We start from the raw sequence: 22,923 nt of genomic DNA, 5'->3' as shown, positions 1-22,923 counted from the left end.
GTAGACAGCTGATGAAGCTGTTCTCCCACTGCTCCCCTAGGTGGATCATCCATAGTCAATCGATTCTGAACTCTGAGGTCCAAGTCTGCTCTCCCCCTTCACTCTCCCCACAAGTGGGAGGGACAATCCTCCCATGACTTAAGCACAGGTGGACAGGGGTGGTCAGAGAGAGGAAGGGGCACTCAGAGATCCAGCAGGTGCTGCACCATGAGTGTCTCTGTCCTGAGCCCCAGCAGACTCCTGGGTGGTGTCTCCGGGATCCTCCAAGTGACCTCCCTGCTCATTCTGCTTCTGCTGCTGATCAAGGCAGCTCAGCTCTACCTGCACAGGCAGTGGCTGCTCAAAGCCCTCCAGCAGTTCCCGTGCCCTCCCTCCCACTGGCTCTTCGGGCACATCCAGGAGGTAGGGAGGAACTCAATGGGGGAGTGGGAGGGCAAGGAGGGATGCGGCTCTGAGACCCTGGTCACAAAATCCATAGAGCAAAGCCTTGTTTTGTAACAAACGTGAGGCCTCGTAGGAACACCCAGCCTACCTCTCTGGTTTCAGCTTGTCCCAGTCATGAGGAGCTCACTCCTCCCATGAAGCCCATCCTGCTGGTCCTCAGCTTTATCACCCATGCCCTCCTTCTGCAGATATCAAGTGTGTCTTGGCAGTCCTGCACATGGAGGGCAATGCCTGATTGTCTCCATACTGATTACCCCATAAGCCTTGGCTTTTCTCAAAGAACAAGGCTTCTAGATGCTCCCTGTCCAGTCACTCAATGCCATTGTCTCTGCCTGGCCCTGCGTTTGCCTGGGAGCACAGACACCCATCTGAGGACTCTGTGCCATGAGGAGTTCATGGTCTGTGAAGAATACAGGCAGGAATTTGAGAAGGTGTCAGACTGCAGGAAAAGAGCTCACTCTGCTGGGGTGGATATCTGAGGCAGAGATCTGCTGGTGTAGGGGGCCAACTGGCTAAGTAAGTTTCCCCAAGACTCACGGAATTTCCACAACAGGTGATTTAGGACCTGAAAACCTGACAATTGTGGGTACACATGAAGGGGGCAGCCTGCATCATGTCCTCCAAGTGAGGAGACTGGTGTTTGAGTTGCACATTGAACAGGGTGTATTGACCTCCTGGCTCTCCTCCCACGCACCCGGACTGTGAGCTCCCTGGAGGTGAGCATGTCATCCCCTTCCTGTGCCCTGGCAATCAGCAAAATCCTGGCACAGCTTGATGGTCAGCTCAGGTGAATAGAGCAAGCTTGTCCAACCCATGCCCCATGGGGCTGCATGTAGCTCAGGATGGCTTTGAATGTGGCCCGACACAAATTCGTAAACTTTCTTAAAACATTATGAGATTATTTTGCAATTTTTTTGAGCTCATCAGCTATCATTAGTGTTCGTGTATTTTATGCATGGCCCAAGACAATTATTTTTCTTCCAATGTGGCCTAGGAAAGCCAAAAGATTGGACATACCAGGTGTAGAGGAACAGAGGAAGAAGAGAAAGGAGCAGCAAGAGGGCTGAGGAGGGACACAGCCCATCCCCTGTGTACTGCTATCCCTGCATGGGGAGAGGGGTGGGTAGGAACAGAGCAAGGTAAACGGCTGCATGGAGAGGGACTCACCAAGGTGCTATGAATTGAACACACTTAAGTAGAGATAGGGGTTGCAGGGAGCTGAGGCCTATTGTTTCTCAGCAAAGGAGGCAACATAGTTCTCAGCAGAGCAGAACCAATGTGGGGACCTGACAAAGTTCTAGCCCTATATGGACTGGTCCCAATACCACTCTGCCTTCTTTCCCATTCTCCTCTTTTACCATATGTTACTCACTACCTCACTACCTGCCTCTGCATTTCAACCTCTAGGCCTCTGATCACAATGTGCTTGCTACCTGGAATTATTTTCTCACTCATATCTATCGGTCAAGGCCCAGCACCAAGCTACCTTCTTCAAGAAGGCCTCCTGGGTCTCCCAGAAGTGAAGGGCCGACTCTTTTTTCTATGGGCTATCCTTCTCAAGAGGCCAGAGCAGTGTTAACTTGACTTAGTTACTGTTCTGCAGTGTCATAAGTGTGGGATTCTTCTGGGAGAGACCATCTCTGATTTATGTTTGTAACCTAATAGTCCCTCAGTAAATGATGACTCAGTGAGTGAGGAAGAGCTTTCTAATGTTCAGTTCTGAGTTAGGTCCCTCTTCAAAGCTTCCCCAGATGCTTGTCCTTCATTCCATATAGTGTCCATTATCCCCTACTGCACAGCCTCTAATCTTTCTTATCCCCCAACTAGACTGAAAATTCCACACAGATAAGGACCACAGCTGTGTCCTAACGCAGTGCCTGAGCCACATTGGGCACATAGTATGTGTGCAGTAAGCATGGGCTGAATGAAGGAGCCTACCCCACAGTAGGGCAAGCTGCCTCAGAGCTGGACAATATGATTATCAGAAGGAGGTGGGCAGACATTAGATACTTATGTGGTAGACAGTTGCTTTGAGTTACTAGAAGCAGTTGAAATAAAGAAGAGTTGGCCACATGGAACATCACTAGGACCCAATGTCTTTGAGGGTTCCAGATGAGATTAAAGCAAAGCTGAGTCTTGAAAGCTGAGGAGAGGTGGCTGCTCTGTGGCAGACGGAAGGGCATTCAAGGTAGAGAAAAGAGCAAGTGCCAGGGCCCAGAAGAGTGAGCAGGTGTAGCTGGTGTGTGAATCAGCAGCAGTGGTGGCATTGGCATTGGAGCTGAAACAAACGGGTGATGGTGGAATTGCCAGCAGGGCTGGAGGCAAGAAAAGAGAAGTTGAAGCCAGAAAGCCAAGGGCTTTGTGATCCACATCGAAGAGTTTAGAAAGATGACTGCAGGCAGCAGGGAGCTCATAATTCATTGATAAGTGGAAATGAGAATAAGAAACCCAAATCTCAAAATTATTGTCCAACACCAGCACCATATGCATATACTCAGACTCCATCCCATAAATCTGTACATATTCAACATGTAGAATACTATTATGCACACAATTTTATAGTTAATCTTTTTTTGCTTAGCCATACACATCCCAAACGCTATTTTATCTCAACAAATATTTACCATATATTCTGGGACAATATTGAAAATATAACAAGTATGATTATATAAAATTATTGTGTAATTTAAAATGTTCACATTAATTCATTTTATTCTCTAGATATACCAAATGATTTTACAAATCTGCCCATCAAGTCATACGAGTTATGCACATTGCCCATGGAAATTGTTGTATTTATGACTTCCAGAGATGTTACACAGCATGAAGACAATGGCTGACTTAAATTTCTGCTGGCAGCATTGAGTGAGGGCTCATAGCGCTTGGCCTAAGGTCAAGTCCTGGGGAGATACAAAGAATCTGGATCACAGCTCAGGTCATCAGAAACAGATCTAAATCCGTAACCTGCGCTACATGGCTCCTGTAGTTGTCCTGCCCTTCACTCCTGCTGCAAAGACTAGAAGTAAATGAAAGTGTTCATCTGTCTACCCTCGTTGACAGTTCCAACACGACCAGGAGCTACAACGGATTCAGGAACGGGTGAAGACATTCCCAAGTGCCTGTCCTTATTGGATATGGGGAGGCAAAGTTCGTGTCCAGCTCTATGACCCTGACTATATGAAGGTGATTCTGGGGAGATCAGGTGAGATCAAACCCCCATCCCAACTGCAATGTGTCTTCCCTCTTGACACATGCTCCTGGGTCTGTAAAATTCCAGAAGAGAGTGGCTGTTCAAACATCAATATCTGAAACCTCTCCCACACATCCACCAAGCCCACCATGCCCAGGCTGTAGTCAAAAATATTTACTGAATACTGAATGTTTAAAACAATATGTGGGGCTGAATTTTCTATACTTTTCTATTTCTCTATTAAGAAAATTGAGGTTTTCTGAAACGTAAATTGCCCCAGATCTGTAAAACAAATTTCATACCCACATTGACTTGGGTTTCGAAGCTCTAATTGTTGCCTGTCCTGGTCAGGAGGTGACTAGGAAAACATCAATGTAGAAAAACCCATGGCTCTGTATTATTCATTGTCATTGAAGACCTAGCCTATGTATCTCACCAATTCACCTTCCTAGCCCTCTGGGTGTTTTCCTGCTGGAACACTGAGTCTGTCTTCCTGAGCCCACACTGACCTTCAGGACAGAAATAGAAGTGGATGGGAGTCAAGTGGGAGGTAACATGGGTCAAACTGCCAACTGACAGACACCAAGAACTGATGCTGCCTCTGAGACTGCCTTCTTAGTAACTCGTAGTTTCCTATAAAGCCCTTTCTTGCCTTTCAGACCCGAAATCCCATGGTTCCTACAGATTCCTGGCTCCATGGATTGGTATGTGTGCAAACTAGGACTGCAGCCCACTCCCTAGTTAGGTTTGAGTTATTTATTTGGCTCACAGAGAACAACAGATTAGAGGCCACCACTATCATGACCTCATCCCCAAATCAAGCCTCATTTCCCTCTTCTAACAAGACCCTCACCCCTTCCTAATGCTGGTACAAACCTTCCTGAGGCTCAGCTTCTTCCATTTCATGTCTCAGTTCTCTACAGACATCCTTGGCCTCACATTTATTTTACATCTGCCCACAACCCTTTTCAAGCTTTATCTCACAGCTGTCATAATCACATGCATGTAGCAGCTCAATCAGAATATTCACATGCCTGAAATATACCTCCTTTTCCTGCATTTGCCCATGATGTGGCTTCTTCTGGATAGTTCTTCCCCCAAGAAGCCACCTTTCTCCCGCCCAAACTGTCACCAGTCATCCCTAGGTCCGTGCAGCCTCTGATACACACACATACACACATTCGTGTCTACCTTAGGGTACGGCTTGCTCCTGTTGAATGGGCAGACATGGTTCCAGCATCGACGGATGCTGACCCCAGCCTTCCACTATGACATCCTGAAGCCATACGTGGGGCTCATGGCAGACTCTGTACGAGTGATGCTGGTGAGTCCATGTCTCTCTCCTCTCCCCACATCCACTCGCAGCACACACTCTCACCAACTCCACTCTCAACCCTGTGTCCCACAGGCAGACATAGACATAGACACATGGAACAACACTCTCAGGTCATTGCTGTGAGAGTAGAGGGTTCCCCAGAGTTGTATAAGGTAGGAGAACACCCAGGCATCAGGTCAGATCCACACTTTGTTCCCCACAATAGGAATAGAGATTCATGATGAACACAAGGCCCTTCTCCTCCCACTTTGGAACCTCAGCACAAGGGACTGGAGGCGTATGCAATCTTGTTGGACAGTAGGACTTCCTATGCTGGCTGGCCTGGGCAATGGCAGCTTCAGTGGCAGCATGGACAGGCCAAGATGTCACCCACCCAGGCTCTGGCCTGGGGCCCCAGGTTTCTGCATGGATTTAAGCCACCCTGGGAAGGAAATGAACATCAGGTCTATGTTCTCAGAGTGATACCTGCCATAGATAGCATCATCTCCAGTCAGGACTCTGATTTCTCACCCAACTGTGCCCAGCACATTTTGATGAATGGAAAAGAATTGAAGTCCTTGTTTTCTCTACAACACAGTGCCCATACTAGCCCCTTAAGCTATCTTTGGCACTGAAACTTTCTGCCCTAAAGTTGGTGTCCTACTAGTCCCTCAGAACTAGCTCAGCTCTCAGAACACTGAAGAGTCCCCCATTATTTATCCCAGAACAACAATAACAACAAAATTTTCGCAACCATATGTCCTAACTGAATCTCAAAATTCAATACTTAATCCATGCTATTGTGAGAGGATCTGTTGAATGTTGTATTAAAAGTGTGTGAGAATTAGGCGTCAGTTTACCAACACTGGCTTTACAGTCCCAGTTTCTACAATGCATCTGCTCTGTAAAGTGAAGAATCCCAACCAAGATATCTGCAAGCTACAGGAAAAAACAGGATATCTGCAGGTACATGAAAAAGCCAGGCCTTATTAGCAAAGCACTTCTTGGAGATTAAGAAGGTCCATGCCCCCTCCCACCACAGGACAAATGGGAAGAGCTCCTTGGCCAGGATTCCCCTCTGGAGGTCTTTCAGCACGTCTCCTTGATGACCCTGGACACCATCATGAAGTGTGCCTTCAGCCATCAGGGCAGCATCCAGGTGGACAGGTCAGTGACAACCCTCCAGCTGCAGGGCCCTTGTTCTTATCAAGTGGAGTGCACATACCTGAGGGGCAGGTGGGGCAGCGTGAAGGCTCACCGCCACACAAAGGAAGAGTCAGTCCCTGACCAAACTCTAATTCCAGTCCAGACCAAACAAAGTCTCAGGAACAGATGCCTAATTCCTAGCACAGGTGGACCCTGGATGTTCATACCATCTGATAAAGGCCAAAGGATAATAGGGCTGTAAGATAGAAGAAACATTGCCTCAAGGCTGCTTGTCCCCATTATCTGAGACTGCTTCCTCTCAGACCCCATTCTACTTCCGGGTAATGGGCCCACCCCTACTGCGGTCTCTTCTTCATACTCTCCCTCAGGAATTCTCAGTCCTACATCCAGGCCATTAGTGACCTGAACAGCCTGGTTTTTTGCCGTATGAGGAATGCCTTTCATGAGAATGACACCATCTACAGCCTGACCTCTGCTGGCAGCTGGACACACCGCGCCTGCCAGCTGGCCCATCAGCACACAGGTTCTGTCTCTTCCTCTTGTCTCCCAGCCTTTCCCAGGCACAGTGAAAGTACCTGCCCTGACTCCTCAGGCAGAGGAGGCCCCTAGTAACCCTGCAGAACGCAGAACACACTCAGCCTGGGGAATTCCCTTGCTCAGGGGCTGGGAGCTGAGATGTGAGGGGCCAGATTCTGTGCCTTGGTTTATCAATGTCCCCACATGGAGATAACTGAATGAGACCCTGTCCAAACAGCATTCAAGCGGAGCCTCCATGAACTGTGCCACTGGCGGGAGGGGTGCCCTGCCTCACACAGTACTAGAGCTTCCACCCCTGACCCTGCACCCACACTCACATTCATGCTGAGATCTACCAGGCACCCACACTGGGGCAGTTGGGCAGCTAGGCCTCCTGGGGGCTGCTGACGGTCTCAGCTCTGCCTGGTAACCATTGTTCTGGTACAGACCAAGTGATCCAACTGAGGAAGGCTCAACTACAGAAGGAGGGGGAGCTGGAGAAGATCAAGAGGAAGAGGCACTTGGATTTTCTGGACATCCTCCTCTTGGCCAAAGTGAGTATGTGTAGGAGAGGCCTGAGTCTTTGCCCAGAAGTACATAGCAAGAGACAAGCCCTGCACTTTCACCACGGTCTTCCCAGATGGAGAATGGGAGCATCTTGTCAGACAAGGACCTCCGTGCTGAGGTGGACACGTTCATGTTTGAGGGCCACGACACCACAGCCAGTGGGATCTCCTGGATCCTCTATGCTCTGGCCACACACCCCAAGCATCAGGAGAGGTGCCGGGAAGAGATCCATGGCCTCCTGGGTGATGGAGCCTCCATCACCTGGTGAGTGAGGGCTCAAAAGATGGGGTTCCCTGCCTTCTCCACAGGGGCCCCTGGTCTGCCCAGGCCTTGCTGGTGTTCAGGATGGACTTGTTTCAGGAACCACCTGGACCAGATGCCCTACACCACCATGTGCATTAAGGAGGCACTGAGGCTCTACCCACCGGTGCCAGGCATTGGAAGAGAGCTCAGCACTCCCGTCACCTTCCCTGATGGGCGCTCCTTGCCCAAAGGTATGAAGTTTCCCCACCCTCTCACCCAAAGTCTCCACGGGGACGTGTGGAGGGTGAGAAATCCATGTGTGCTTCAGAGTTCTGTACATCTCTGGGTCTCCCTTTTGTTCTAAAAAAATCAAAAACATACTTTGTATTTAGGATGAATTTGAAAAGTCTGGCCGAGAGCTTGAACCCACCGAAAGTTCAAGAAATAAATGTTAATCTCTGAATGTGGCCTTGGGTCAGTAACTGTAAAATCCTATTCCTTGAGATGTGCAGGGCTGGAAAAAGAATCAGACAAGGGCAGAGAGGGATGTGTTTCTTTCCTCATGGGGTCAGTGCAAAAGAGGCTTATCAGGAATCTCATTTCCTGGGTCGGCTGTTGTCCAGTCTCTGAGGAACCCTCAGGTTGATGGCAGAGAGCAGTCAATGACCAGATCTGGGGCCACCAAGGCTCAACTCCCCCAGTTCTGGTCCCAGTCCTGCTATAACCTAGTTGTGTGAACACAGACAAGACAATTGGTCTCTCTGAGACTCAGGTATCTCCCCTGAAAACTGAGAGCAAAAGAATGTCTTCCTTGGAGCGTTGTTGTATTGAGTGAGTTCATGTATATTCTCCAATGACCCTTGGAGGATATTTGATGAATGTGAAATGTCACTGGACTTACTCTAAAGAGTAATGCTCTGATTCTTTCTTGCTTCTCATTCCTGCATAAATGGTTGTCTATTCATCATCTGAACTCACATGCTTTGTCAAGCCTAACCCACCTGCGTAATGGCAGAATCATCCTAGTCAAAGTGACAATTTATAGAAAGTAGGTGTTTTGGGCCTTCTTTTGCCCCTGCAGGCTGAAGTACCAGGCCACCCCATGCAAATGATCGGTCTTCTCTCTCTTTCCAACCTGCACCACAGGTATCATGGTCTTCCTCTCCATTTATGGCCTTCACCACAACCCAAAAGTGTGGCCCAACCCAGAGGTATGTGGTCCTTGAGAGGAGGAAATGGGGTGATCTCTCAAGACCAATACCTTCTCCTGCTTCCACCTCTGGGAGTACTGTCCCCTCATGGGTGGCAAGTAGGTGCTGGATCCTTAACTATCCTGGCTCTGGTGCTCTCTCTGCAGGTGTTTGACCCTTCCCGTTTTGCACCGGGTTCTGCTCAACACAGCCACGCTTTCCTGCCCTTCTCAGGAGGATCAAGGTGAGACGTCCTGTGTGGTAATTCGAATAGAGGAATGAGGGAAGTCTCTGGTCAACCCTCTGATCTTTGTCAGCCTGATGTTCATATGTGGCATCTTCAGGTGTGCTCTTAAATGTTGGTATTTGTGGAAAAGTCAGGCACCTGGTGTGGGCGTCTCTGTGTACAAAAGGAAGGTGGCATTCAGAGCACCCCATGGAGACTTTGCTCCCTCTGCTTCTTCAAATGGGCAGCCTGAATTGACTGTCAGTGCATGTTCCAAACTTCAGTATATTCATGTATTTTCCTCACTTTAAGGATATGAATTCTCAAAATTAGATATTCTCCAGTAAATTCAACTTCAGCTGTTTGCTTTTCTCAGTTGTCAGGAATAGTAAACTGTAGATTTCTCTCTCCCCACACATCCTCAATGCAGCACACTACCTTCCCTATTTAATTCACTAGTCTGTCATAGAGATGAATCATTGAAATCTTTGCATCTGTTTATAATACAGATGACCTGCAAATCCTACCTTTCAAGCCATATAAGGGAGAGGTTAAGGTAGCCCTTTGAAGAAAGTTTTACAACAGTGTGTGTCATATCATACATTTTTCTGTCTTGCCCAATGACATTTTTACTTCATTATATAGTGTTCACATATTTACGTCTTCTATTTCCCCATTTGGCAAATTCTGTACATGCCTTAGGAACTTTATGCCATAGTCCCGTAATCCACTTAGCACAATATTGGCCAAAAACATAAAAATGTGAACAGTACACTGTCTTGGAGAGAAAAGCCCAATAATTATCATATAACGCACAACATTTGAAGCCTCCTGGTATGTGAAATATAAAACACACTTGAAATAGCTGTTGAGCTGGAGAGGAAAACTCCAGAATGGCTGCGGTGGAAATCATCGTGGCATCAGGAATCGTCCTGTGACATACACAAGGGCAAAAATGATACAAATTCTTAGTAGAAACAAAGTTTGTTCAAAGAAATAATTATGTGACTTCTTCAAATGGTGAGTCCACTTACACAGAACAGGAAAGCTTCCTCCTGAAACTCCTTCTCCAGCACTGGTCTGTCTATCCCAGCATGAGGAAGTCCTTGTAAACATTGCCTGCAAATCATGTCGCTGCCACTAGAGAACCGGAGAGCATTCCTAAGCTCCATTTCTAGCTCAGAACTAATATTTTACTCTCAGTGTATTTCATTCTATTTTATTCATTTTAAAACTTTAATAACATCATTCAAATATAAAAGTATTTCTTACGCTACCTCTCTGGGTCAAGTCCTATGCAGCATGATGAGAAAACAGAGATAAAAGGTACAAAAATGTGTTGTAGAGAAATATATCCTGTGCTCCAGACACACATCGTTCCATCAACCATCCTTTCACTCATTCACTCACTGAGTGGCTTGTTGAGTGTCCCTGTCCCTGGTGCTGTCCGTGGCACTGGACTGTGAGTGTTCATGGATAAATCATGAATGCTACCTGGGGGCCTGGGAGGGAGAGGCCCAGCTGGCAGGGAGTGAGAGGCAGCTGGGCTGTGACTTTAGCCTTGAGGATGTGGCAGGCAGAGGTGGAGGGAGGACATTCTCGCCATCTCCACATGAACAGGGCTAGGATGTGGGCTGGACAGGTAAAATGTGGGTGAGACAAGAGCCCACGGAGGGCTTGTCTGCCGGCTGAGGCATTGGGATGCTGTCCCACCTGTGATGAAGAGCGTGGGAGGGTCTGAGCTGGGCTGTGGCTTCAGTGTGCAGGGAGGGGAAGCAGAAATCCAGAAAGTCCAAGTGAGAAGACTGAGGAAGGACAAGGATGGACGTTTCTGGAGTAGAGTTAGAAGGCTACAGGGGCTGGTGGGTGGAGGAGTGAGGTTAGACAGGAGCCCGGACCCTGGGGTGGGAGGCAGGTGGGGCAACACTGAGGATCACCCACCCAGTTCTCCTCCAGGAAGCCTCCCACTGCCCTTCTGACTCCCTTAATCCACCCATCGGGGACCCCCTATGAGGATTCAGGTCCCTGTGTGTCCCACTACGTGGGAAGCACCTGAGAGTGTGGCCCACCCTCACCCTACAGGACCTGAACTGACCTCCGCACTGGAGAACAAGAAATGTTTGTGGAGGAGTGAACAAACCATTGATTAACTCTTTATTTATTCATGTGATTAGACTCTGTGCCTTAGAGCCCTGGCCCTGTCTTGATAGAGGGTTTCAGGCTGCTGAGAGCAGAGGTAGAAGGTAGGAGTTAGGAGTTAGCCCAGGAAGACAGCTCTGTCCAAGGTTTGGGACAGTGTGAAGCCAGGATGGGGTAGAAGTGTCCGTGGGCTGTAAGTGTGCAGGGGCTGGACACATGAGGTTGGGCACTGAATGTCCAGCTCAGGGCTGGGGTCAGGGGCCAAAACCTGCTCAGACCAGAATGGGGCCTGAGGACACTTCTCAATTCATTGTCTCCGCCTGGCCCAGGAACTGCATCGGGAAACAATTTGCCATGAACGAGCTGAAGGTGGCCACGGCCCTGACCCTGCTCCGCTTTGAGCTGCTGCCTGATCCCACCAGGATCCCCATCCCCATGGCACGACTTGTGTTGAAATCCAAAAATGGAATCCACCTGCATCTCAGGAGGCTCCCTAACCCTTGTGAAGACAGGGACCAGCTTTGAGGGCCTCCACCTGCCATCCTGTCTTCCTGACCCCCACTCCTATCTCCTGCCTGTCTGCCTCTGTCCTGCTTTCTGTCTGCCCACCTTCCCTTCTTCCCACCTGCCTGCTGTCCCCCAGTCTGCCTGGCCTTCTCTCTCTCACCTTTCTCCAAGCTCCCTACCTGCTTGTCTACCTGTCTCCTACCCACCTGTATCTCTTGTTGGGAGAAAAGCTCAGTGTTGGGAGAAGCTGAGGCAGAGCTTGCATGTCTGACATAATGTAAAAGAGTCTTGGATCATGTCCAGGATCCAGGGTCTAAAACCCCTTGTGGCCTTTGGAACACCAAGCTCTGTGCTGAAGGGTGGAAGGCTACCCTGATGCACCATAACCGAAACCCAGGGCATAAAACCCCTCGTGGCTTGGATAGAATCCAGGGCTCATGGCTCTGGAATGTGTCTGGACTTGCTGGCTCCTTGCTCCTTGCTCTCCCAGGATCAATTGTATCTTGAGTTAAAAGAACCTGCTCTCCATTATCTCAAGTAGCAGAGCAGATGCTAAACCGTCACAGCTGTAAATTGTGTGCTTAATGCAACATGCCCTTTCGACCCCCGCCATTCTCACCACCTGTTTCTTTGTTTGATCACCAATAAATAATCTGCACTTCCAGAGCTCGGGGCCTTCACAGTCTCCATACTTAGCTTTGGCGCCCTGGACCCACTTTCTCTCTCAAACTGTCTTTTCTCACTGCTTTGACTCTGCCGGACTTTGTCACCCCCACAACCTGGTGTTGGGTCCGATAACCCCAACATCCCCGAATCTCCACCCACTGCCCAAACTCCTGCCTGCCCTCCAGACTGTCTGCCCATACACCTGTCTCCTTCTTCCTGCCTGCTTGTCTGTTCCTATATTAGTTTCCTATTACTGCTGTAATAAACTATCACAATCTCAGTGATTTTAAATAACGACTTTTATTCTCTTACAGTTCTGGAGGTCAAAGTCAGATATGGGTTTCACTGGATGAAAACAAGTTCTGGACAGGGCCAAACCCCCACCCCTAGAAGATTTCAGGTAGAGCCCTTGGCTTTTCAGCTCCAGAGCTGCCTTTTTTGCATTCCTGGTACTGTCCCCTCCTTCCTCTTTAAAGCCAATGGCATCTTCAAATCTCTCTCTCTGTGACTGTCTTCACATCTCTTTCCCTCTTATAAGGACCCTTGTGGTTAGTTACATCAAGCTTATTAAGATAATCAAGGATAATGTCACCACCTCAAGATCCGTTACTTACTCAAAAGTCCATTGTGACATATGCAGTCCCACAATCACAGGTTTCATGAATTAGGATGTGGACAACATGGAGACCCCATTGTTCATCCTGGCACAGCCCCTACCTGATTGTCATCTGATGTGTCCATCTAAATCTCTTCTGTATGCTACCTACCTATGTACATGATTGTCAGCCAGACAATCCCTCTATCTTCCCTCCTCTCTAGAATAAGGTTCACAAGTTTGCATGCTTTGTCTAGCTTCACATGGAAAGTGATAGGGTTAGAAGAGGAGACACTAAGGCAGGGAGATAAATCCCTACTGAAGAGGGAAAATGGAGATGAGGTGTGCCCATTGGTGCCAGAACCCTAGCAGGGCCTGATTTGATCCATCCCCCTGCACACAGCCTCATACCATGTCTCCCCTGGTGCCCACACCCTCTCCAGCTCCTGAGGCTCCCATGGTAGCTGAGTTTAGACAAACAATATTTATCTAGGAGATCAGAGGGAGAAGCTCACACCTGTAGGGAAAAGACTCCAGGTCTCCATTCCATTCAAGATTTAGATTCAAGATGAATCACAGCAAGGCTGAGCTAAGAGCCTGTCTTGCTGTGTTTTGTGTTACTGTAACCGAATACCCAAGGCTGGGTAATTGATCTAGAAAAGAGGTTTATTTGGTCATGATCTGGTGGCTGAAAAGTTTAAGTTTTGGCAGCTCAATCCGATGAAGGCCTCATGCAGCTTCCACTCATGGCAGAAAGCAAAAAGGGAGTGGCATATGCTGAGATTGCATGGTGACAGAGGAAGCAGGAGAGAGACTAAGGAAGCAAGTCTCTGTTTTGATCCCGATGTCTTGGAAACCTGTCCATTCCAGATACAGCTAAAACTCAAGCCTGTGAGGTGGAAGGGTCACTAATCTCCTCATAAAGGATCTGTCTCCACGATCTAAATATCTCCCACTAGGACCCACCTCCCAACACTACTGTGTTGGGGATCAAGGCTTCAGGAGTTTGGTTGGGAACATCCCACATCCCAGCTATAGTGAGGCTGCACTGAGCTGAGCAGGAAAGCCTCAAAGGCCTGGTCTGTCATGAGGACCTTGTAAACTCAGCTCTCCACAGTCCCAGTGAGGTGCAGAAAGAGACCCCAGCCTAGCAACGTCACCAGGTACCTGTCAACTTCCCTCATATATGGAACCTGCAGGCTTCTCAGGAAGCTCATGGAGTGGGCAGCTGTCCAGTCAGGGGTGGGAGAAGCCCAGGTAGGCAAATGGGTCTGGCTGGTGGAAGAGGCTGTCAGACCCCAAGCAGCTCCTTCCCAACAGCACTTCTTGGGAACCAACTTCTTGGTTGTCCTCTGCCTCTCTGGCTGGCCACCCTGATGGGGCAGGGGCATCCTCAACCCTGTCCACACTTGGTGACTGCCTGGGTGCTGGTACTGCTGACCCTGGGCCCTGTTCCAGCACCCGGGCCCCATGTACTACCCCTGGGATAGTGTCACTGATTGTCCCAGCCTCTCTTAATGCAGACCTTGCCTCTCTTCCTAAATCTGAACCCAAATGTTCCTCCCACCAATTGCCCACTCCTAGCCCAGCACCTTGGATGCCATAGAGAGAATTTCCTCTGCCTGAGGTCTGAAAGCTCATTCTGTTACTCTGAAAGGGCTTCTCTTCTAGTTTTTGCCTGCAACTAGGACCTCCCTCCAAGTCCCCTGAGTTCCCCGGTCATTGGATTAATTCAGTCCTGCTCTGAGAATGGGCAGGAAAGGGGAGGGCTAGAAAGTCGGTGGTCAGCCAGGAGTGGAGGGAGATGGAAAAACTCGGAGAGGAGAGTGAGCTGGGAACATCATGGACAGGATGGCTGGCCAGTCCCCTGGCATCAGGGGATTTACAAGGGCTCATGTTGGCCATGCTCAAAGACCACAGGACAGTGGGCACTCACTCCCATTACTACCCCTAATACCTGGTTGAAAAGAGGAAGAGGAAGCGAATCATATAAGTGAAAGACCCATTGCAATTGGAGAGGTGGAGACCTCAGAGTGATCAATGAGATAAGGAAGATGCACAAGGAGGGGGAATCTGAATATCTCTATGTGAAAGAATGATGTTGAACTTTTACATACACGATATACAAAGTAAAAAAAAAATGGATAGAAGGGTTGAAAGATAGTCCACAGAATGGCAGAATATATTCACAAATCAAATGAGAACATGTAAAGGACTCTAACACACAACAACAAAATACTACAATCCCATTCAAAAATTCAAAGGACTTCAATAGAAACTACTGCAAAGAAGATATGCAAGTGATCCATAAGCGCACCTGGAAAGATGCTCAACTTCATTAGTCATTGGGGAAATGCAAATCAAAACCACAGTGAGATACCACTTCATATCCTTTAGAAAGGCTATAATTATTTTTTAATGGAAAATATGAAATGTTGGACAGAATATGGAGAAATTGAAACTCTTATGAATTGCTGGTGAATGTAAATTGGCATAGCCTATTTGCAAAACCAATTTGTGGTTCCTCAGAAAAATAAAATCACAATTTCCATGGGACCCAGTAATTCCACTTTTGGATGTATACCCAATGGGTTTGAAAGCAAAGATTTGAACAGATCCTTGTAAACCAACGTTCACAGCAACACTATTCACAGTAGTCATCAGGTTGAAGAGCCCAAGTGTCCATCAACAGATGAATGGGTTCACAAAATGTGGTATACAATAATGGAGTATTATTCAGTCATAAAAAGAATGAAGTTCTGATACACACTACAGCAGGAATGACAGTGATAACAGCATGCTAAGTAAAATTTGACAGACATAAAAGGAAAAATATCATATGATTCCACTCATAAGTGGCAAATTCATAGATTAGACAAAGTAGTAGAGAATAACAAGGACTGGGAGAAGACAGAGTTATCATTAAATGATTACAGAGTTTCTTTAGAGTGATGAAAACCTTTTGGAAATAGGTAGTGATGATGGTTGTAAAACACTGTAGGATCTGCTGCCAAGATGGCCAAATAGGAGCAGCTCCGGTCTGCAGCTCCCAGAAAAACCAACGCAGAAGGTGGGTGATTTCTGCATTTCCAATTGAGGTAGCCTGTTCATCAGTTTGGGACTGGTTAGGCAGTCAGTGCAGGCCACAGAGGGTGAGCAGAAGCAGGGTGGGGCACAGCCTCACCGGGGAAATGCAAGGACTGGGGGCCTCCCTTTCCCAACCAAGGGAAGCCATGAGGGACTGCGCTATCCAGCCCAAATACTACATTTTTCCCATGGTTTTGCAATCTGCAGACCAGGAGATTCCCTCATGTGCCTACACCACCAGGCCTCTGGGTTTCAAGCACAAAACTGTGCAGCTGTTCAGGCAGACACTATGCTAGCTGCAGGAGGTTTTTTCTTCATACCCTAGTGGTACCTGGAACCCCAGTGAGACAGAACCTTTCGCTCCCCTGGAAAGGGGGCTGAAGCTAGGGAACAAAGTGGTCTCGCTCAGTGGGTTCCATTCCCACAAGGCCCAGCAAGCTAAGAACCACTGGCTTGAAATTTTCACTGATAGCACAGCAGTCTGAAGTCAACCTGGGACGATTGAGCTTGGTTGGGGGACGGGCGTCTGCCATTACTGAGGCTTGAGTAGGCAGTTTTCCCCTGACAGTGCTAAAATGGCCTGAGAGTTCGGACTGGGCAAAACTCAACACAGTGAGACAAAGTGGCTGTGGCCAGTCTGCCTCTGTAGAATCCTCTTCACTGGGCAGGACATCTCTGAAAGAAAGGCAGCAACTCCAGCCAGGAGCTTATAGATAAAATTCCCATCTCACTGTGGGCATAGCTTCAGCAGACTTAAACGTTCCTGCCTGCCAGCTCTGAAGACAGCAGTGGATCCTGACAAGCAGGGTTCTACCAACACAGTGCTTGAGCTCTGCTAAGGGACTGCCTCCTCAAGTGGGTCCCTGATCCCCATGCCTCCTGACTGCCAGAGACCTCCCAACAGGGGTTGACTGACACCTCATACAGGAGAGCTCCGACTGGCATCTGGCGGATGCCAGCTTCATCCTCTGGGATGAAGCTTCCAGACGAAGGAGCAGGCAGCAATCTTTGCTGTTCTGCACCCTCCACTGATGATACTCAGGCAAATAGGGTCCAGAGTGGACTGCCAACAAACTGCAGCAGACCTACAGAAAAGGGGCCTGACTGTTAGAAGAAAAATGAACAAACAGAAAGCAATAACATCAACATCAACAGAAACAACCTTCACAGAGAAACCCCATCCAAAGGTCATCAGACTCAAAGATCAAAGGTAGATAAATCCATGAAGATGAGGAAAAACCAGTGCAAAAATGCCGAAAATTCATAGAACCAGAATGCCTCTTCTCCTCCAAATGATCACAACTCCTTTCCAGCAAGAACACAAAACTGATAGATTGACAGAAGGAGCCTTCAGAAGGTGGGTAATAACAAACTCCTCTGAACTAACAGAGCATGTTCTAACCCAATGCAAGGAAGCCAAGAACCTTGAAAAAGGGTTACAGGAACTGCTAAGTAGAATAACCAGTTAAGAGAAGAACATAAATGACCGATGGAGCTGAAAAACACACCACAAGCACTTTGTGAAGCATATTCAAGTATCAGTAGCCGAATGAATCAAGCAAAAGAAATCAGAGATTGGAGATCAACTTAATGAAATAAAGCATGAAGACAAGATTGGAGAAAAAATATGGAAAAGGAACAAAGCCTCCAAGAAATATGAGACTATGTGAAAAGACCAAATCTAGGTTGATTAGGGTCTCTGAAACTGATGGGGAGCATAGAGCCAAGCTGAAACACACACTTCAGGATATTACCCAGGAGAACTTCCCCAACCTAGCAAGACAGGCCAACATTCAAATTCAGGAAATACAGAGAACACCACAAAGATACTCCTAGTGAAGAGCCACCCCAGACACATAATCATCAGATTTCCAAGGTTGAAACGAAGGAAAAAATGTTAAGGGCAGCCAGAGAGAAAAGCCAGGTTACCTACAAAGGGAAGCCCATCAGACTAACAATGGATCTCTCTACAGAAATCCTACAAGCCAGAAGAGAGTGGGGACCAATACTCAACATTCTTAAAGAAGAGAATTTTCAACCCAGAATTTTATATCCAGCCAAACTAAGCTTCATAATTGAAGGAGAAATAAAATCCTTTCCAGACAAGCAAATGCTGAGGGATTTTGTCACCACCAGGCCTGCCTTACAAGAGCTCCTGAAGGAAGCAAAATTATGGAAGGAAAAAAACAAGTACCAGCCACTGCAAAAACACACCAAAATATAAAGACCAATGACACTATGAAGATAACGCATCAATTAAAGTGCAAAATAACCAGCTAATATCATGATGACAGGATCAAATTCACACGTAATAATATTAACCTTAAATGAAAATGGGCTAAATGCCCCAATTAAAAGACACAGACTGGCAAATTGGATAACGAGTCAAGACCCATCAGTGTGCTGTATTAAGGAGACCCATCTCACGTTCAAAGACATATAAAGGCTCAAAATAAAGGGATGGAGGAATATTTACCAAGTAAATGGAAAGCAAAAAGAAAAAAAAAAGCAGAGTTGCAATCCTAGTCTCTGATAAAACAGGCTTTAAGCCAACAAAGATTACAAAAAAAAAAGACAAAGAAGGACATTACATAATGGCAAAGGGATCAATGCAATGAAAAAAGCTAACTATCCTAAATATACATGCACCCAATACAGGAGCACCCAGATTCATAAAACAAGTTCTTAGAGACCTACAAAGAGACTTAGACTCCCGCACAATAGTAGTGAGAGATTTTAACACCCCACTGTCAATATTAGACATATCAATGAGACAGAAAATTAACAAGGATATTCAAGACTTGAACTCAGCTCTGTACCAAGTGGACCTAATAGATATCTACAGAACTCTCCACCCCAAATCAACAGAATATACATTCTGCTCAGCACCACATAACACTTATTTTAAAACTGACCACATAATTGGAAATAAAACACACCTCAGCAAATGCAGAAGAGTGGAAATAATAAAAAACAGCCTCTCAGACCAGAGTACAATCAAATTAGAACTCAGGATTAAGAAACTCACTCAAAACCACACAACTATATGGAAAGTGAACAACCTGCTCCTGAATGACTACTGGGTAAATAACGAAATTAAGGCAGAAGTAACTAAGTTCTTTAAAACCAATAAGAACAAAGAGACAATGTACCAGAATCTCTGGGACACAGCTAAAGCAATGTCTAGAGGGAAGTGTATAGCACTAAATGCCCACTAAATAAAGCAAGAAAGATCTAAAATCGACACCTTAACATCACAATTAAAAGACCTAGAGAAGCAAGAGCAAACAAATTCAAAAGCTAGCAGAAGACAACAAATAACTAAGATCAGAGCAGACCTGAAGGGGATAGAGACATTAAAAAACCCTTCAAAAAATCAATGAATCCAGGAGCTGGTTTTTTGAAAAGATTAACTAAATAGACCACTAGCCAGACTAAAAATAGCCCAGGACCAGATGGATTCACAGCCAAATTCTACCAGAGGTACAAAGCAGAGCTGCTACCACTCCTTATGAAAGCATTCCAAACAACAGAAAAACAGGGACTCACCCTTAACTCATTTTATGAGGCCAGCATCATCCTGATTCCAAAACCTGGCAGAGACACAACAATAACAAAAAAATTTCAGAACAATTATTCCTGATGAACATTTATGTAAAAATCCTCAATAAAATACTGACAAACTGAATCCAGCAGTACATCAAAAAGCTTATCCACCACAATCAAGCTGGCTTCATTCCTGGGATGAAAGGTGGGTTCAACATATGCAAATCAATAAATGTAATCCATCACATAAACAGAACCAATGACAAAAACTATATGATTATCTCAATAGAGGCAGAAAAGGCCTTTGATAAAATTCAACACCCCTTCATGCTAAAACATCTCAATAAACTAGGCATTGATGGAACATATCTCAATTTAATACGAGCTATTTATGACAAACCCATAGCCAATATCATACTGAATGGGCAAAAGCTGGAAGCATTCCCTTTGAAAACTGGCACAAGATTACCATCAGAGTGAACAGGCAACCTACAAAATGGTAGAAAATTTTCGCAAGCTACTCATCTGACAAAAGGCTAATATCCAGAATCTACAATGAACCCAAACAAATTTAAAAGAAAAAAACAAACAACCCCATCAAAAAGTGGGTGAAGGATATGAACAGACACTTCTCAAATGAAGACATTTATGCAGCCAACAAACATAGGAAGAAAAGCTCACTCTCACTGGTCATTAGAGAAATGCAAATCAAAACCACAATGAGATACCATCTCACGGCAGTTAGAATGGCAATCACTAAAAAGTCAGGAAACAACAGATGCTGGAGAGGATGTGGAGAAATAGGAATGCTCTTACACTGTTGGTGGGAGTGTAAATTAGTTCAACCATTGTGAAAAACAGTGTGGTGATTCCTCAATGATCTAGAACCAGAAATACCATCGGACCCAGCAATCCCATTACTGGGTATATATCCAAAGGATTATAAATCATTCTACTATTAAGACACAAGCACACATATGTTTATTGCAGCACTATTCACAACAGCAAAGACTTGGAACCAACCCAAATGCCCATCGATGATAGACTGGATAAAGAAAATGTGGCACATATACACCATGGAATACTATGCAGCCATAAAAGATGATGAGTTCATGTCCTTTGCAGGGACATGGATGAAACTGGAAACCATCATCCTCAGCAAACTAACACAGGAACAGAAAACCAAACACTGCATGTTCTCACTTATAAGTGGGAGTTGAACAATGAGAACACATGGACACAGGGAAGGGAACATCACACACCAGGGACTGTCATGGTGTGGGGGAAAAGGGGAGGGAGAGCATTAGGACAAATACCTAATGCATGCTGGGCTTGGAACCTAGATGACTGGTTGATAGGTGCAGCAAACCACTATGGCACATGTGTACCTATGTAGCAAACTTGCACATTCAACACATGTATCCCAGAACTTAAAGTAAAAGAAAAGAAAGAAAGAAAAAGAAAAGAGATTCTAAAAAAATTCATCAAATATTTTTAGATATTTCTATAGTTAGAACCCAACTAGAATTGATCCCTCTCTCCTTGGGTTTATATTTCCTATGTACCTCTCTAAACTAAGTCCTCAAAATTCAAATGAGCTAAAATAAAAGGGGGGAAATTGTGAATGTAATTAATGCCATTGAACTGTACAATTAAAATGGGTTAGAGTGTCCAATTGTAGGTTCCGTATGCTATGCTAATTTTTAAAAAGTAACATAACACTAAGATCACTGAATTTTAAGTGTTAGATTTTCTGGTGTGCAAATTATATTTTATGAAAGCCTGTTTTCTTTTTTTAACAAAAGTGATCTATATGGGCTATTCAGTTTTAGTAGAAGAGTAAAGGTAAATAAGATATGTAAAATTGCATCAACATTAAACTCAACTTTATCAAAGCCCAGGAAAGAAGTGCCTGGACTGATCTACCCACAGGAGTAACTGCTTCAAGCTGCCACCATGGGAATAGACTGCTCCTCCTCTGCCTTTCTTGGCCTAAACCCTGAACCAGGAAACATCCAGCAACAAAACATGGATTTGCTTTTTACAATGTGGCACCCAAAACTGAACTGAGTCTCTTCAAAATGATGATGTAACCACTCCAAAGTCTGACTCATTCCCACTCTCACTCATTGATCCAATCAGTGGGTATTTATTGGGCATCATCAACTGGCACAGTCCTCTGCTTCATGCCATGGGAAGCAAAGGACATAGCAGCTGAGATACCACCTTCCAGGAGTCTTTGCTGGAGATGTCTAAGTAGCAAATGAATGGGAAAAATATGTTTTAATAAATCTTGACAATCACAAGTACACTTTTCTAAGAGTTATACTTTTACATAGTTTTATATTCTCCTTTATACTTTCTTATACACTTTATTCATATCATTAAACATTCTCCATAATTTTCATTATCTTCAATGACTGTGCTACTCCTAGCCCCACAGTTTGCCATTCACTTTCTCACAAGAGCTGCCCTGGATAGTGAGACTTTCATGTATGCCAATATGTGCAGTTCATAATCTGACACATCTCCTGTTGTTTGGAAACATGGAATAAAACACAGCAAACATGAAATGCCCCCTCGAAAGTTTAGGGGTTGCCATCTGGACTGGAGGCTCAACCTAATCATTACCTCCTTTACATGAATGATTAACAGCAAAGTCTCTGGAGCCTGACTGTCTGGGTTACAATCCCAGCCACAGCTCTTACCAACTGGGGGATCCTAGACAGTTAGCTACCCTCTTTATGCCTTAGGTTTTCTCACCCACTGTAGGCACATTTTTAAAAAATCCCTTTTGTAGGGTTGTTGTGAAAGAAACCATGTAAAGTTTTTGCCTGGTGGACAGAATACAGTAAGTTCTCACTAAATGTTGGCTATTACCACATTACACACCCAACTCTGAAGAAGAAATTGGGGTCTCAGGGAGGGAAAGCAAAACTCACAACTAGAATTTAAAACCAAACTGTCTGACTTCTAAGCTCTTCTCACTACTGTTCTTCATACTATGCGTGAAATACAGGTGCTGACTCAAGGGGGGAAAGAGTCAAGGTTCAAAAGTCCCTGGTTGGGGACTGGGGAGGCAGAGATGGGTGGTGGAATGTAACCAGAGAACTGGTGAAGGTTGGGGGGAAAGATTCAAGGTTCAAAAGTCCCTGGTTGGGGACTGGGGAGGCAGAGATGGGTGGTGGAGTGTAACCAGAGAACTGATGAAGGTTGGGGGGAATGTAGTGTAAGTGGTTACATGTCCCTACCCTTTGGCTTAGATAGTAGCCCAGTATTTCAGGCCTGAAGAAAAGAACGCTGACCCTCTGTGTTCTGTAATGAATCACCTGTCATGAGGTGGGGCAAAGGAGGAGGGTGTTGGGAGTAAAAGTTTAGATGGATTCGGGAGCAGTAGGAAATGGGACCCCTTGGAGAGCTGACTTCCATGGAATCTCCCTCATAAATATTTTGGTTTAGTTTCTGAATTGGTGCCCTTGGCTATGACCTTGGGTAAATAACCATGAAAAAACTACAAGTAGTGAT

The 22,923-nt window shown here is 45.9% G+C and overlaps 1 protein-coding gene and 1 long non-coding RNA gene across 5 annotated transcripts in view; one reads left to right on the top strand and one right to left on the bottom strand.

The window, feature by feature from the left end:
* The window catches only part of LOC117981044 (uncharacterized), a 68,638-nt gene that overhangs the window by 29,109 nt on the left and 16,606 nt on the right, over positions 1-22,923 (bottom strand). The window lies entirely within an intron of this gene.
* Positions 163-12,450, top strand: CYP4A22 (cytochrome P450 family 4 subfamily A member 22). Of its 4 annotated transcripts, none has more exons than XM_003829583.8 (12): positions 163-402; positions 3,505-3,646; positions 4,294-4,338; positions 4,831-4,958; positions 5,992-6,116; positions 6,485-6,639; positions 7,080-7,186; positions 7,273-7,463; positions 7,560-7,693; positions 8,589-8,653; positions 8,800-8,876; positions 11,327-12,450. In XM_003829583.8, the coding sequence occupies exons 1-12, from the start codon at positions 208-210 to the stop codon at positions 11,520-11,522; spliced, it is 1,560 nt and encodes a 519-aa protein (XP_003829631.4). In that variant the 5' UTR covers positions 163-207; the 3' UTR covers positions 11,523-12,450. The 4 variants fall into 4 exon arrangements, with proteins under 4 accessions (XP_003829631.4, XP_034820412.3, XP_054949285.2 ...); XM_055093300.2 differs by having other exon boundaries at positions 208-402; positions 6,581-6,639; positions 11,327-11,522; XM_034964521.4 differs by lacking the exons at positions 6,485-6,639; positions 7,273-7,463 and having other exon boundaries at positions 7,508-7,693; positions 11,327-11,522.

The sequence above is a fragment of the Pan paniscus genome, chromosome 1 (genome assembly GCF_029289425.2).
Source record: "Pan paniscus chromosome 1, NHGRI_mPanPan1-v2.0_pri, whole genome shotgun sequence".
In the NCBI taxonomy this organism is placed as follows: Eukaryota; Metazoa; Chordata; class Mammalia; order Primates; family Hominidae; genus Pan; species Pan paniscus.
Note: the sequence above shows the minus strand (reverse complement) of the source record. Positions and strands in the feature narration are given on the sequence as shown.